General features: G+C 31.1%; 1 protein-coding gene across 3 annotated transcripts in view; it reads left to right on the top strand.

The window, feature by feature from the left end:
• Positions 1–14,991, top strand: part of LOC126740326 (protein CLEC16A homolog) — a 32,250-nt gene extending 17,259 nt beyond the window's left edge. For all 3 annotated transcript variants that reach the window (XM_050446299.1, XM_050446298.1, XM_050446297.1), the window contains exons 12-15: positions 3,499–3,610; positions 3,676–3,877; positions 8,441–8,690; positions 14,460–14,991. In XM_050446299.1, the coding sequence (XP_050302256.1) occupies positions 3,499–3,610; positions 3,676–3,877; positions 8,441–8,690; positions 14,460–14,857 (962 nt within the window). In that variant the 3' untranslated portion in view covers positions 14,858–14,991. The remainder of the gene's footprint in view (positions 1–3,498; positions 3,611–3,675; positions 3,878–8,440; positions 8,691–14,459) is intronic.
• The last annotated feature ends 487 nt before the right edge of the window (positions 14,992–15,478 follow it).

The raw sequence follows: 15,478 nt of genomic DNA, 5'->3' as shown, positions 1-15,478 counted from the left end.
AACGTACTGCGTATCAGCGCCATTCATAATAGATTTTATTATAATAGAAAATGTGGAATTATAAATAAAACTCTGTTATAATGAAAAAAAAAAACATACCTATATTCTTTATTATGAAATAAAAGTTTAACAAAAATAAAAAAAAACATTCTTAGTTTAACATTAAATAATTAATTAATTTTAGCATTTGGAAGATTTTCATTTATATTGCTTATTAAGGAATGCTTCCTTTTTGTTTTGTTTTTGTTGGCTGTAAAGCTTACTTCTTTACAAGGACGTCCAGCTTGCAACCTTTTTCGACCCGCCTTTTGTCCTTCGCCGACTTATTGCTGTGGACTTAACTCCAAATAATTTTCCTCTGGTTTGACATGTTTTTTTTTTGCATAATATTAAAGCAATTGGGATGGTGTTTTAATTGATTGAAGGGTCTTAACATATTTACAAATAAGTTTTTTGTTGCTCTCATTAAGAGATTTAGCAGTTAAAGAAGCTATCCTCTCAAATTTTTCTTTTAAAGAACTGACTACATGATACAAATTTTATTGTCTCTTTTAACGCCCTGTATTATTGACAGTATGTAATATTTTTATTTCAATTTGAGCAGCTTATAGCCAAAGAATCGATGTTTTAGAAATGGTAGTTTTTTTTTAAATTTGTTTTTTTTTTGACAGAGTTGCAACATCTCAAATTTAGTAATTTTTTCAATTGACGCGCACTTTATATTATTTTATTAGGAGGAAAAGTGATACTTTTCATGGCGCGCTCGTGTTACAGCCAAACAAAATGAGGCTGGTAAAAGAGGTACATAATTATCTTTATTATAGGTAGTAATTTAAACGCAATAACCTTATTTTAATAATTTTACTTTTACTATTATTGATGCAAATAATACGAGCCGCTAAAAATCACACGGCCCCTTGCGCTATGCCATTGCGTCAAATTTTCGCAATGCGTAAAGTACTCGCTTTACGCACGCTTTTGAATTTGTAAAATTTGCCTTTTTAATTTCAATGCATATTACGCACTACTGTGTAAAATAAATCTGGCATTTTTTTGACAAATTATTATTTTTGACTAGTTAGCATTGATTTTTTTAAGAATATGGAGTTTTCGGTAGTGTCAAAAAATGCCTTCGACTAACGCTAAATGAAATTTTTCACATATGATATAGGGTTTATGTGTCAAAAATTTCATTTAGCGTTAGTCGGAGGCATTTTTTGTCGCGACCGAAAACTCTATAATAGGTCAGATTTTTTACTCATGTGATTGACAATATTTACATTCGGTAAAAAAACTCACTTTACACACTTTTCTTACATAAATAACTATTAAATTATTCAATAAAATACACACAGAGAATATTTTGTTTGATGGTAAGGTACCTATATGTACATATACAATATTATACATTTAAAAATATACTTACATTCATTACTGCAGAGAGTCCATGTTTTAAGTATAGTATAGTATCTCTATTAATTTTTTTTATTTTTATATCGACTGATGCATTGCATCCTTTTCCTTTAACTCGAGTACGAGACCGAACCCTCTCGTCATTGTTAACTTTGTTAAAGTTGAACTGATGACAAACATACAATTTTCTATAAATTATAGTCTTTAAATGGGGCCAAGAATTTCTCACTATCCACTGCGTTTTCGTCGCACCACTAAACTTTTTAATCCACATATTACACTTGACTGTATCGGTGGCATCAATCTGCAGTTTATTTAAATTCGTCCTCGCAATTATTTGAAAATCCGACAAGCTAATAAATTAGGTGACAATTATCACGTCTTCATCCATCAAATTTAAAAGTTTTTTCAGTTGATTTTCGATATTATATACTGCCAAAGAAGTTCTAAAGTTTACGACACCGCGGTAAAAGACCCAACATTAAAATCATCAATGTTATAAATACGGAAATGCGAAATGCAGAAAAAAAATGCCGCGTGGCAGCGAGCGCTGATACCGTGTATATTTAGTAAGATGTGCTGACGCGGCGTATAGTTACTTGGCTGTGAGGAGCTTGTGCTGCTGTTAATTTTATTAAGTTAATTTTATTAAGTTATATTTATATAAGTTATATTAAGTTAATTTTATTAAGTTATATTTAGTAATATCGCTGACAGGTAAGTGTGACGTATTGTTCCCCTACTATTTAAAAATTCTGATTTAAAGTAACACTCGCTGAAATAAATTGGTTATTAGGAATTAAAGAGTTTATAGCGAACGATTTTAGGCGAATAACCAAAGCGTTTTGGTTTTTACCAATTTCCGAGTGGTATTTATCAAAACGTTTGGGTGCAGTTGGTTTTTAAAAAGTCACGTCATCAATCTACTGTCAAAGTTGTCACCGACATTAGCGGTAAATACCCAACTGCCTAGTAGTTTTTCATTTTTGGTTAAGTGCTTATTTGAAATGTCTAAACATCTCTAAAAAAATAATAAAAATAAAGTCTGAATTTATATACGTTGTACTCCATTAGCCGAAGTTCTGTTGAAGGCACTTTATTAGAAGGGATATATTTCTCCTTCAAAGCAAGAATTATTTCTTGTGTTTCGGAATAAAGTGACTGCCGTAAATATTCATTAAAAAAAATCGACAGCCAGTAAGCAGATAAGTCTTATTCTTGGATTAGCAATATCAGCATTACAAATAGAGTTGGTCATATGGATAATCAAATTAAAGTAAAAAAAAATACTTCATTTATAAAAGAATATTATGTAAGAAATGAGAATGCAGTACACAAAATAAAGTTGTTTTTGTTTATTATTTACTATTTACAATCAAAAAACACTGGTTAAACCAAAACGTTTATACGAACACAATTTATGACCTCAATGTAGTTGTTTGGCGGGTAAAAACCAAGGATAAGTCCAATTTTTTGATTTTTCAGAGCCTTAGCCACTCTTTTCTCTCGAATAAAAATGCTTTCATTGGATCTAAAATAAATTATGTATAATGGTCATGTAAATTTGTATAGGTGAAGCCACAAAGGCCTGATTGCCTGAATTAATTTTAAATTTTCTCTCCTTTAATTTAACTTTTTTTTACTAAGTAGTGTATTGTTTTCCTTGATAATTAACTAATTGGTATTTTCTTTGATAATAAACTAATTGGTATTTATTTTTCTTAATTTATAAAGGGCGCACATCATATCGCAATTCTCAATCAATTTTTTACAATCTAAGCATAGCCTTCTTCTGGACTGTATGACTAAAAGTTTAACCCAAATCCAAAACCGGGTAATAATTGGTAAATACCAAACGCCAAACATATTTTGGTTAAAACCAGAATCGCAGAAACGCAGTGTTAAACACCAACTAAGAACCGTTCCACGCTGAAAATCGGCTTTTATTTGCTTTCGGTGTGGTTATTGGGTAAATAGTTTTTAAAAAGTGAAACTTAAATTAATGTGTGCACACTAGTGATTGCTTGATCCAGTGGCGGAGCAGAGCACGAATAAAACTGATCATAAAACCGGGTTTCTTTTCAGATAACTCCGATCTGATCGCCTGTACCGTTTTATACAAAGACGGCACCAAAATGAGGCGATTTTTGGTTATCGACGTTATGCAGCTAATACTAGTCGAGCCAGATAATAAACGGTAAAAACAAACTTGATAAGCACAAACCAGACTTGAACAGTTTACTAATTGGCTATACGTTGTAGGTTAGGTTGGGGTGTTGCCAAATTAGTAGGTTTCCTGCAAGACATCGAGGTCACCGGTGACAAGGACGACTCTAGATGTCTGCACATCACCATACACCGTCCGATTTCGGGAGTGGCCACTAATCGTATACCGTTATTAAGTGCGAAATTTCTTTTCGACGATAATATAAGGTGTATGGCGGCCAAACAAAGATTGACAAAGGTATTAGAGATGGGTTGTTAGTTAACAATCAAGCAGTAAGCAACTGTTATCTTCAACCAAAAATAACAAGTACAAAAATAACAGGGCTGATGCCTAATATACATTTACTGTTCTTAGGTCTTTCTCGTTGTAAAATCCTCTACTTGGAGTTTTGACAAAAGTATTGTCAAGTCATAATATTGTTTGTTTCAGTTATTCTTTAACTAGGTAGCAGTTGTTTTTTTTGTAGGTAAAAAAGGTATTTATTGTTGATTGTTCGCGTATTAGTAGATTCTGTAAGTTAGGATATACAGTGCGGCTCTTAATTTTCCTCCCTCCTCTTATCTCTTGAATGGGTTTATGGAAAAATTTTAAATTTGGCACACATTTATTTTTGTCAATGTCAGAAAAAAACTCAACAAACAAATTACACCTGAATTTTAAATAAAATTAAGAGACAATTAAGAGCCTCACTGTATAACGAGTTTTAATCTAGCAGGACTTTCTTCTGTGCATTCGAATGAAGACTTCCGTAAATATCGCTGAATTTCGATTATAGCACGTGAATGAATAAGTATGATTTTTTGTCAAGAGAATTCCATATGAAATATTGTGTTGTTTTTTCAAAAAACTGTGGTTGTTTTCCGTTCGAGGCTACGGTGTTATGTTTGTCCCTGTTTTGTTGTTCAAAAAAAACTAAATTTTGCTTTATCTGCAATGGAGTCATTACTGAAACCAATGTTCTTGTAATTCTTAAATCACTATTGATAAGCGATTTAAGAATTATATAGTAGTGAAAGATATATTAAGAATTAATGGTGATGATCCCGCTAAAGTGAAGTGATAATTTTTTTACTCTTTGTACAATTCCTAGAGCTGGTTAAAAATCATAATCACTATAGAAATTGCGATTTGCTTCTCAGAGCTGATAAATATTATTGTGGATTCCAGGGATGATATGCCGTATTGAAATTCTTAATAAGTAATCATTCTTCTTAACACGCTTTTATTAGCTCGGGTTTTAAATATGTATGTATGTATGTAACGGAATGTTTAAGCTTAATTTTCACTGGTTTCTAAAAGTCTGATCAACTTGAAACTTTGCACACGTATCAATGACCGATGACATTGCAATAATTTGATGACAGTTTCCCATTATCCTTATTAGGACTGCCAGGATTAATAAATTTTTTTTAATTTGCACTGACACACGAGTTTGATTAACGTTCAAAAACAATATGTGATCAATGACATTTTAAAGGGTATGTCTTTAGTTGCACGGACGGCCAGCAGAAGTTTGCTCAATTGTACGGTAAATTCATTGTATTTTCTATTTATCAAATTAGTATACTTTTTCGGTTTAATAAGAGTATGAAAACCAGTATCCAGGTAATATGAGATGCTTTCAACAAGATAATAATTGCTAACCAAACTAAAAAGTAGCAAAATGTAGAACTGATCTGCACAAGAACTACTCAGTTAATAACCTGTGTACAAAAAGTTTCTCCATTTATGTCCACATGAAAAAAAGACTTTGCGTTAATTACTCACATTCCTTTGATAAAATTCTGGATTTTTTGTATGTATTTATTGCTCAGGCTAAGATAAACATTTTTAGTACATAATCGCTTAAAAATGTTAAATACCTTATAAGATTGGAAAATAAATTAAAATTTTGGCCATTTTTGGCCGCCACTGTATATCAACAATACCTTTTTGCGAAAACCCAAATGTTAGGGTTGTTGTATTTCTTGAATTGAAGTAATCTTCTAGATAAAGTAACAGAGTCATTAGAATCATCATTTTCTACTAATTTAATTAAAGGGTGCTTTCCTTGTTGGTGTTCCTTTAAATTGTAGATTTGTATAATAGTTCTTACTGGCAAAAAAAACTTTGTGCTGTAAGAAATGTCCAAATTTACACTTTTTCGTGTTAACTAGGTTTTCATTTTTCTTGACCTATAAAGAAATTAATTTTGTATATAGGTCACGATTTTCTTTACAGTTAAAGCTTCTGAAATAATTATATATTGAAATAACTTACCCTTCCTTTATTTAGTTTGATTTTCTAAATGTTCAAATAAGTACAATAATAGAAATAGGTAAACTATATTAACAGTAATATAATTTGAGATGCTTCATTTGTAATGTATTTATAACGAGGTATTAATGTTAGTTTTTGATGGAAGAATTTTTTATTTAACTCCTTTCTTTTGGAAGCATTTTTTTAAATAGTTCTGGTATTTAAAATCATGTTTAATCTTCAGTTTATTTAAATCACAATTGCCTAGAATATTGAAAAAATTATTTGAAATTCGCATAAAAAAATAAAAATTTATTTGATATTTATGAAATAATTTTTCGATTAATACAAGTTTCACATGCCTAAAACATTAAATAAAAATGACTCCAATATATCAACAATTACTTAACATTTTTGGAATAGTAAAATAAACACTGGTTTAAATCAAATAATTTTTTATTTTATTCAACGAATTTGAAAGCATTTTCTTAATAATTCAGGTGTTTGAAGTTAAAACAAACTGAAGAATAAACATTATTATTTCAAACGCCTGGAATATTTAAAAAATGCCTTCAAAAGCGTAGAATAAGATAAAAAATTATTATGCATCTATAAAATAACTTTTATTCTTTAGTTTATTCAAATTTGAAGGCATTTTTTAAATATTCCACGCATTTAAAATAAAGTTTATTCTTGAGTTTATTAAAATTTCAAGTACCTGAATTATTATTAAGAGAATGCCTCCAAAATCGTGGAATTAAATAAAAAATTATTATACATCTAAGATATAATTTTTATTCTTTAGTTTATTCAAATTTCACTTGCCTGGAATATTTAAAAAAATTACTCCAAAAAATGTCGAATAAAATCAACAATAACTTGAAATATCTGGAATAATAAAATATTCAAATTTTTAATTCTACGTTTTTGGAGGCATTTTCTTAATAATAATTCAGTTATTTGAAATATGAATAAACTGAAGAATAAAAACTATTTCAAATGCTTGAAATATTTAAAAGATGCCTTCAAAGGCGTGGAATTAAATAAAAAACTATTATACATCAAACAAATAATTTTTATTCTTTAGTTTATTCAAATTTCGCATGCCTGGAATATAAAAAAAATGACACCAAAAGTATTGAATAAAATCAAGAATTATTTGAAATTTCTGGTATATTAAATTATTCATTGATTAAAATGAAATGATTTTGAACAATTTTATTTCACGATTTTGGAGGCGTTTTCTCAATAACAATTCAGGTACTTGAAATTAGAATAAACTGAAGAATAAAAATTATTTCAAATGCTTGGAATATTTAAAAAATGCCTTCAAAGGCGTGGAATTAAATAAAAAATTATTATGCATCGAATAATTTTTATTCTTTAGTTTATTCAAATTTCTTAAGCCTGAAACGTAAAAAAGTCACTCTAAAAGCGTTGAATAAAATCAATAATTATTTGGAATTTCTGGTATATTAAAGTAATCAATGATTCATGCTTTTGAGGTAATTTCTTTAATATTCCAGCTAATTGAACTACCTTTTGTTCTTTGATATATTGAAATTCAACATAAACAAAATTTCAAAAGTCCTTTGAAAGCCTCGAAAAAAACTTTGAAAGGGCAACGAAACTCCCTAAACCGAACATTCTCAATAAGAGAAAATCTTTTGTCACTGATTTCAAACGTATCCTAATAATTGGTTTAATTTGTATATCAACAATACTTTTTTGAGAAAACTCAAATGTTGTCTTCCTTTAATTGAAGTCTTCCTCTAGCTAGCAGATAAGATAAATTAATGAAAAGTAAGAGCTTAGAACTTTGAACAAATTTTTGAAAAGTCATTAGATTCATCAGTTTCCAGTAATTTAATTAAAGGGTGCTTTCGTTGTTGGTGTTCTTTTAAATTGTAGATTTGTATAATAGTTCTTGCTGCCAAAAAACCTTGTGTTTTAAGAAATGTCCAGATTTACACTTTTTCGTGTTAACTAGGTTTTCATTTTTCTTGACCTATAAAAGAAATTAATTTTGTACATAGGTCACGATTTTCTTCACAGTTAAAGCTTCTAAATTATATATCGAAATAACTTACCCTTCCTTTATATAATTTGATTTTGTAAATGTTTGTTTCCAAATAAATAGGCAAACTATATTAACACTGACTTTAAAAATATTTAGTAAAATATGCGTATGATTACAAAGCTACTCTTGTTGCACAGAAATCAAAGAATTGTCACAAATTACTAAAATTCAGATCGCAATATCGACCCAATAGGAGCGTTTATAACATATATTAGAAATTTAGGAAACTTTAACCTCTTAAGTTAATTAAAAGTTAATAGCGATATAGTTACTAAGAACTAGATAAATATAATTAATGTTAACTAGTGAACTAGCTTGGTAGTGGTAAAGCTGATAAAACAACGAGACTGTCAAAAAAAAAACAGAAATCTATTGCTGTTTTAAAAATATAACCTTAACAGTTGTAACTCTCTGATTGTCCATCTTTTTTTTAAGATTTTATTTTGCAAATGTTAATTAATACGTGATTCCGTACGTTTCAGGGTCGTATAAAGGCGCGACAAAAGAAAATGCAGCACATAGCGCGCTTATTGGAAATCCCCGGACAGTCAGGGCCGCCGAGTCCCGCCTTTACCGGACAAGGGTTGTACGGGTGCCGAATCGGGGGTCGGAATGTCCGTGAAACTCGGACGTTATTTAATGCGGGCCGGGTGCCGGGATTCGCGGCACCGAAGCGCGAGATCAGTCCAGGAGTGATTCATAAGACGGACGAGTCAAGAAGGCACCGGGAAGGTAAGATTTAGGCTAGCGACGGACGTTATTATATAAGAAACGCGCTTGTTGTACTCTATTATGTGTAGATTCCGCGGTCAATATTACAGACCTATCTGTTGTTTTACGGATTTTTAGACTATTAATTATTCATACTAGAAATTTGAAATTTTCTTCATTAACTTAATCATTTTAAATATTCGAATGAAAATCTGTGGCAATTGTGTCTAGTATACTCTCATTATTGGATTGAGAGAAAAAACAAGGGTAAATGCTTATTTCGTTATGCTCAGCATAATACGAGCTTAATTTAGGATCAAAGGTTCTGCTGGAACATTGAAAAAAAAGTCAGATTTTTAATTGGATCACCAATCTATGAACTAATTAATTATTAAAGATGAAATTATTAGCTAAGACAAGACACAATTTAGTTTCTGTCACACAAATAAGCTATTTCAAGTATGAATAAAAACATAGTATTTTTTAAATACATTATTTTTGGCAGTATGCCAAAGGGTACACCAATTTGCAAATGCTGGTAAACACATTTTTGGAAGAAAAACGTTCGATTGTTATGTCCAGGTACAATATTTGCTAAAAAATACAGTGTGTCTCTAGAATTGTTTAAATGATACAATGAACGGGAACATGTGGAAAGAAATTCCAAAAAAGGCATAAAAGGGCATTTTGAATGGATAGAAGAATAAAGAGGATTAGGCATAAGAGATCCGTGATTGAGAATAATAATTGCTAAAATTCGTATGCTCAAAGTAACTGCGAGGACTGTCCAACGACGATTAGCTGAAGCAATTCCCCGGAAAATACTTAAAATTGGTTTAATTTTCTTTAGAAGTTGTCAATTTTCTGTAGCTTTAATTAAAATTCCCTCTAATATCTTTGGTTACTCATGATATCCTTTAACTTTTTAACTTACGTTTTTTCCTTTAATTTAATTAAGTTTTATCTCAGAATTCAAGCTAATGAACATTCATTTTTTTTTTAAATTAAACATGCATTTTATAGAAAACCCTTGGAATAAGTAATTCAAAATAATCATCCATTACTCTCAAAGAGACTTAAGTATATGACCAAAGGAGGGAAAAAAAGTAAACTCAAAGTCCAAGTCTCATAAATCTATTACGCATTTCGCCGCATATAATGATGCCCTAATGGGGCGAAACGCGTAACCTTTAATAGACGCTGATTTATGAGACTTGGACTTTGAGTTTACTTTTTTTCCCTCCTTTGGCCTTGGAATAAGGTTGATTGTTGGAAAAAAATGTGATTTCCTTGGTAGGTTAAATTAAGTTCTTATTAAATTATAAATTTTCTGTAATTCCTATTAACGGATATATGGATAGAAAACTCATGTACTTCTCATCACAATAGTAACTGCGAGGACTGTCCAACGAAGATTAGCTGAAGCAATTCCCCGGAAAATACTTCAAATTGGGTTAATTTTCTTTAGAAGAAGTTGTAAATTTTCTATAGCTTTAATTAAAATTCCCTCTAGTTTCTTTGGAAGTTACTCACGATATCCTTTAACTTTTTAAGTTACGTTTCTCCTTTAATTTAATTTAGTCTTATCTAGGATTTCAAGTTAATGAACATTTTTTTTTAAAATTAAACGTGGATTTGCTGGAAAATACTTGGAATAAGGTTGATTGTTGGAAAAAAATGTGATTTCCTTGGTAGGTTAAATTAAGTTCCTATTAAATTATAAATGTTCTGTAATTCCTATTAACGGATATATGGAAAGAAAACTCATGGATTTTACATCACAATAATACACCATCTCACCCGGGATTGTGAATAATTTTATGACCAGAATTTAGATAAATCTTATCGACCAGCCTTATTCACCTTATTCACCTTTGATATTGCTCCTGTAGACTATTTTCTTTTTCGAAAAATTAAATGTAAACTTCGAGAACTTCTTTCGCTTTCCTATTTTCAATCAATCAATCAATCAATGCTTTATTGTCAAGAAATTGTTACAATTTGTAGACAAAGCTGTAAAACAAAAAAGACACAAAACACAATTAAAGAAAAGAAAAACAAAACAAAATAAAAAAAAAATAAATAAATAAATAGAATAGAATATAATATCTACAATATATATAGATTAATACAATTTAAAAATTGTAAGTAGTCAAAAATATTATTATAAAATATACTATTTAATGTATACAATGTCAAAAAAAAATCATTAAAAAATCTCTCTGTTAAAAAAAATGTTTAAAAAAGTAAAAAATTATAAAAAATCCTAAAATAGCTACACAAAGCAGTATACCTAAACATGTACAGATTGTTTGTAAAAATACATAATCAGATAGTGCGAAATTTCAAATCAATGATTACAAAAAAAAAATCGTTAACTGTGTAAAAAGCTCCAGTAAGAATGCTTTTAATGCTTTACGAAATGCAAAAAAAGATGTGATGGCTTTAATTTCCAATGGCAGATGATTGTGCATTTTTTTTGCATTGTATAATATGGAACTTTTGACCGACTCTGAATGTGGGGTAGGCAGGTATAGATCATGTTCCGTGTTTCTAAGTGGATAACTATGGGAAGGCCTATCAGATGCTGAACCGTATTTGCGTATTAGACAAACGGACTCAAATATGAATAAAGATGGAAGAGTTAATATTTGAAATTTTTTGAAGAAATGCTGGCAATGACTTTTGTATTTAAGTCTCAGCGTATAACGTAAAGCTCTGTTTTGTAGTCTAAAAATACGGTTAAATTGAGTTGCAGTACATGTACCCCAGAATGGAAGGGCGTATCGGAGGTGCGATTCAAAAACGGCAAAATAAACTGTTCTATAAGTAGACAGGCTAAGCTCCTTAGAAATTGATCTTATCGCAAAACAAGCGGAACTTAATTTTCTTGATAAAGAGTCAATATGTGTGTCCCATTTTAACGAGTTGTCAACAGTTAGCCCTAAAAACTTTACAGAATCAACTTCGTCAATTGTTGCGTTACCAAGTACAAAAGATTGCAAGGTATTTTTATAGGACAACGTTTTAGTTTTGGAAATGTTGAGACAAAGGAGATTAGAGTCGCACCATGATTTGATAGTAGTTAAATCACTTGATACGGTTCTATGAAGTGTAGAAATATCTGGATTACTCCAGGTAAAACTAGTATCGTCAGCAAATAGACAGACTTTACCGTTAATATTTAGATTATAGCAATTAGCAATGTCATTGATGAAGATAAGAAACAAAATAGGGCCAAGTACGGAACCTTGAGGCACTCCACTTTGTATTGGCTTGCAAGAAGACATAGTCGAATCAATTCTCACAGCTTGACTTCTGTTATTGAGATACGACTTAAACCATTCAAAAGGCGCTCCTCTGAACCCGTAATATTGCAACTTTTTTAATAAGATGTCATGATTAACACAATCAAAGGCTTTAGAAAAATCACAGAAAATTGTTGCTGTAGGGTGTTGGTTGTTTAAGCTAGAGTATACATTATTAAAAAGAGAAAACATCGCATCATTTGTGCATTTGTTATTTAAAAATCCAAATTGATGGGAAGTAAGTATTTTATATTTTAGCAAAAATGATAGAAGTCTTTTTTTAACCAATCTTTCAATAATTTTTGAAAGTGTGGGAAGAAGAGCGATAGGGCGATAGTTGGAAGACTGATCTTTGTCTCCTCCTTTATGTAGTGGAATTATTATCGCCATCTTAAGGCAGTTAGAAAAAACACCTTTTTGAAAAGACTGATTAATTAGAGTAATGAGATGACATAATGTACATTCGGGCAGATTTGAAAACATTTTGAGAGTAAGTCCATCAATTTCCAGAAGAACCTTTGTTTTTGATTTCCCTAATTGAACTGCAAAGCTCTGGTAACACTACGGGCGTAAAGAAAAAACTGTGGAAATTCTCATTTGCAATGGGAAGATATGATAGTGGATCATGGGAAAGAGTTATGGTACTCATTAAATTATTTGCCACATTTACAAAATAACCATTAAGGTTCTCAGATGAAGTGGAGATAGTATTCGACAAAGAAGGCTTATTTCTCAAAGCATTAACAATCGACCATGTTTCCTTAGCCACATTTTTAGATTTAGCCAGTCTCCTATTATAGTAAATATCCTTGGCGGCTTTTAAAGTTCTCTGATAAATCTTTTTGTAAAGTCTTACGTATTCATGAAAAAAGCGCTGTCTGAAAATTTCTTAAGATGAGATAATAAGCGCATGTTCTTAGCAGATGTATGCAAGCCTTGGGTAGACCAGGGGTTATGTTGCTTCTTTTTAAGAGGTCTCAAAGGAAAGGATTTGTGAGAAAGACTAGAATTCTGAATCAACGTCGTCAGAGAGAATATTCCAGTCAGTTGATTGACAAAGGTGCCTAAAATGTAAAAAATTTTTATCCGAGAAAATACGGCCTAATTTGCGTGGAACATTTTTACTTTTAGATTTAGTTATGGAAAATTTTGTTAACACTGCTTCATGGTCTGAGAAACCTGAGCCTAAGACAGTACAATCGACGAAATCTGGCTCAAAGGAAGATACGACATAATCTATTGTACTAGAGCTGGTTTTAGTTATTCTGGTAGGTGATTTAGTGTGCATGATTAAGCCAAAAGAGTCGAAAATGGACTGGAGGGATTCTTGAGCAGCACACACACTGGAAAAAGCAATGTTTAGGTCGCCACATAAAATGAGTTTGCTATGACTCTCTCTGATTTTTTAAAGGCGTAGCAGCTTTTCTGATGAGAAGAAGGACCTGAAGGCTGACATATCTGCTTCAACTTCAGTTGGACCAATACCATAGGCATCATGGTACCGAAAGTAGAGCCTCCGCAAAGAGTCCACGTCACCAGGAAGTCCCTCAACCGATAGATGACATAAACGAGGATTCGCGGCATGTATTATCGTGAATGAGTAGTTGAGTTATTTTAATTATTTGATGGATATAAATGCCAAAGTAGGACCCTCATTAAAGGTGACTTGTCTGAAATCCGAGTGCCAATTGATATTTAATGCACAAGGAGAGTGTCAATGACATTTTGTAAAATGATATGGACATAATAATCAGGACTTTATATTAAATATATTTATTACAAAACCAAACTGCCTTCCCTCATTTTAGTTGCACCAAAATATGTTTCTTATTAATTTTCAATCGTGAAGGTTTTCAACAGTGAATCTTAATCTTAAGAAGTCTTAATAAGCCAGGTTGAATGCAATGTGAACACTATTTAACTAACCACTGATATCACCTATAAAACTTGTCGTCTATGCACCTTTCCAGACTATACTGTTTTCCAAATTCTTTGGAAATGCCCTTTAAATACCTATGACTAAATCCTAGTCAGGCTAGGACATTAGTTTTCCTTTTATTTCTAGTCCCACTTGACGGGTCGTTATTATTTTGTACTAATGCAAATTTTTCTAATATCTCAGAATAATTAAAACCTTTTTTTTTTTTTGGTAAAACCAAATTTGAAATCGTTCATGCCTGGCCTTAAGATATCTACCAATTCCAACTTCAAAGATCTCTTGATTCATACATTTTTTAGGTAGAATTTATAAAATCCGAACTAGCGAACCATCGATCTTCAGCAATCCTTGGAAATATGCTCCTATTAAAGATTAATAATAATACCTCTGGATCTGACTGAATCATGAGTCACTCCACCATTGGTGCGATGGGTTGAACGTTCGATAAATTTGTTTCTCTACAAAAGAAATAAATCTACACTTCCTTAAATTGATCCTCTAACTGCTGCGCGGTTAATATAATAAATTTCTTTTGATTTTCAGCGGATAGTCCGAACCGACTCTCCAACTTAAGAAAAGAGACAAAACCGCCAGATTCACGGTCCAGGGACAGTTCGTCCGGTAGAACGAAATCGCGAGACGGTTCTCCCAGGATGCCACGTCCACGTTCCGAAGAAATCCCGTTGGAATTAATGAAGAAATCGACCGGGTCGATTATCGATATGGCACCGAAAATTAGCATTTTACCGCGACCGCAGACTCCTCGCGTAACGGATCCGGAACCCATTACTACTACTAGTAGCGGCAGTGACATTTCCACTTTCGTCAATCACGAGCAGAAGGAGCAACGGGGAAAAAGTGAGATAGAAAGTCAACCCGTAAGTAGATCGAAAGAGACGTCGTTTATTGGGGAGCGAGAGGATAAAGTTGAAACTGTATAGGTTATGTTTATAAAAGTTTATTTATTATGATATAGGTAGATTTTTTTTTAGATTTAATGGATTTGTTGTTGGTAATAATTGTAACGAAGTACCTTTTAATATTACTGAATGTATAATAAAATTATGATATGTAATTAGATGATTTTTTTTTAATAAAATACCTTAAAGGGATTTATTTTTTTCAATTGAAAATTCCATAATATATTCACTCAGGCTATATAGAATATTTTAGGTAAATAAATAAAAATATTTATCCTAAACGAGTTTATAACAGTTCAAAATAGGTGCCCAATGAATTCATAAAAATGCCTGTGTACAAGTTCATTCATTTTTACCAAAAACGAATTAACCTAAGTTCGCCAGTGACAATTTGAAGAACATGCTTATTATTCCTTAATTAAAATCTAGGCACAGAGTCTAATGCCTTAATACTAATATTAAGTACTCGCCCAAGGATTGTGAAGATTATCCATTTAAAATTTACGTAACTTGCCGTTTTGAAGCATGTTATTATGTTCATAGTAATTTTTTTCATATTTAAATGAAACTCTTGTTTAAGAGCTTCAAATAATATTCAATATATTTTAGAGAATGTGAAATATTGTAAAAAAAAATAGACAA

Source organism: Anthonomus grandis, chromosome 9, assembly GCF_022605725.1.
Source record: "Anthonomus grandis grandis chromosome 9, icAntGran1.3, whole genome shotgun sequence".
Lineage (NCBI taxonomy): Eukaryota > Metazoa > Arthropoda > Insecta > Coleoptera > Curculionidae > Anthonomus > Anthonomus grandis.
Note: the sequence above shows the minus strand (reverse complement) of the source record. Positions and strands in the feature narration are given on the sequence as shown.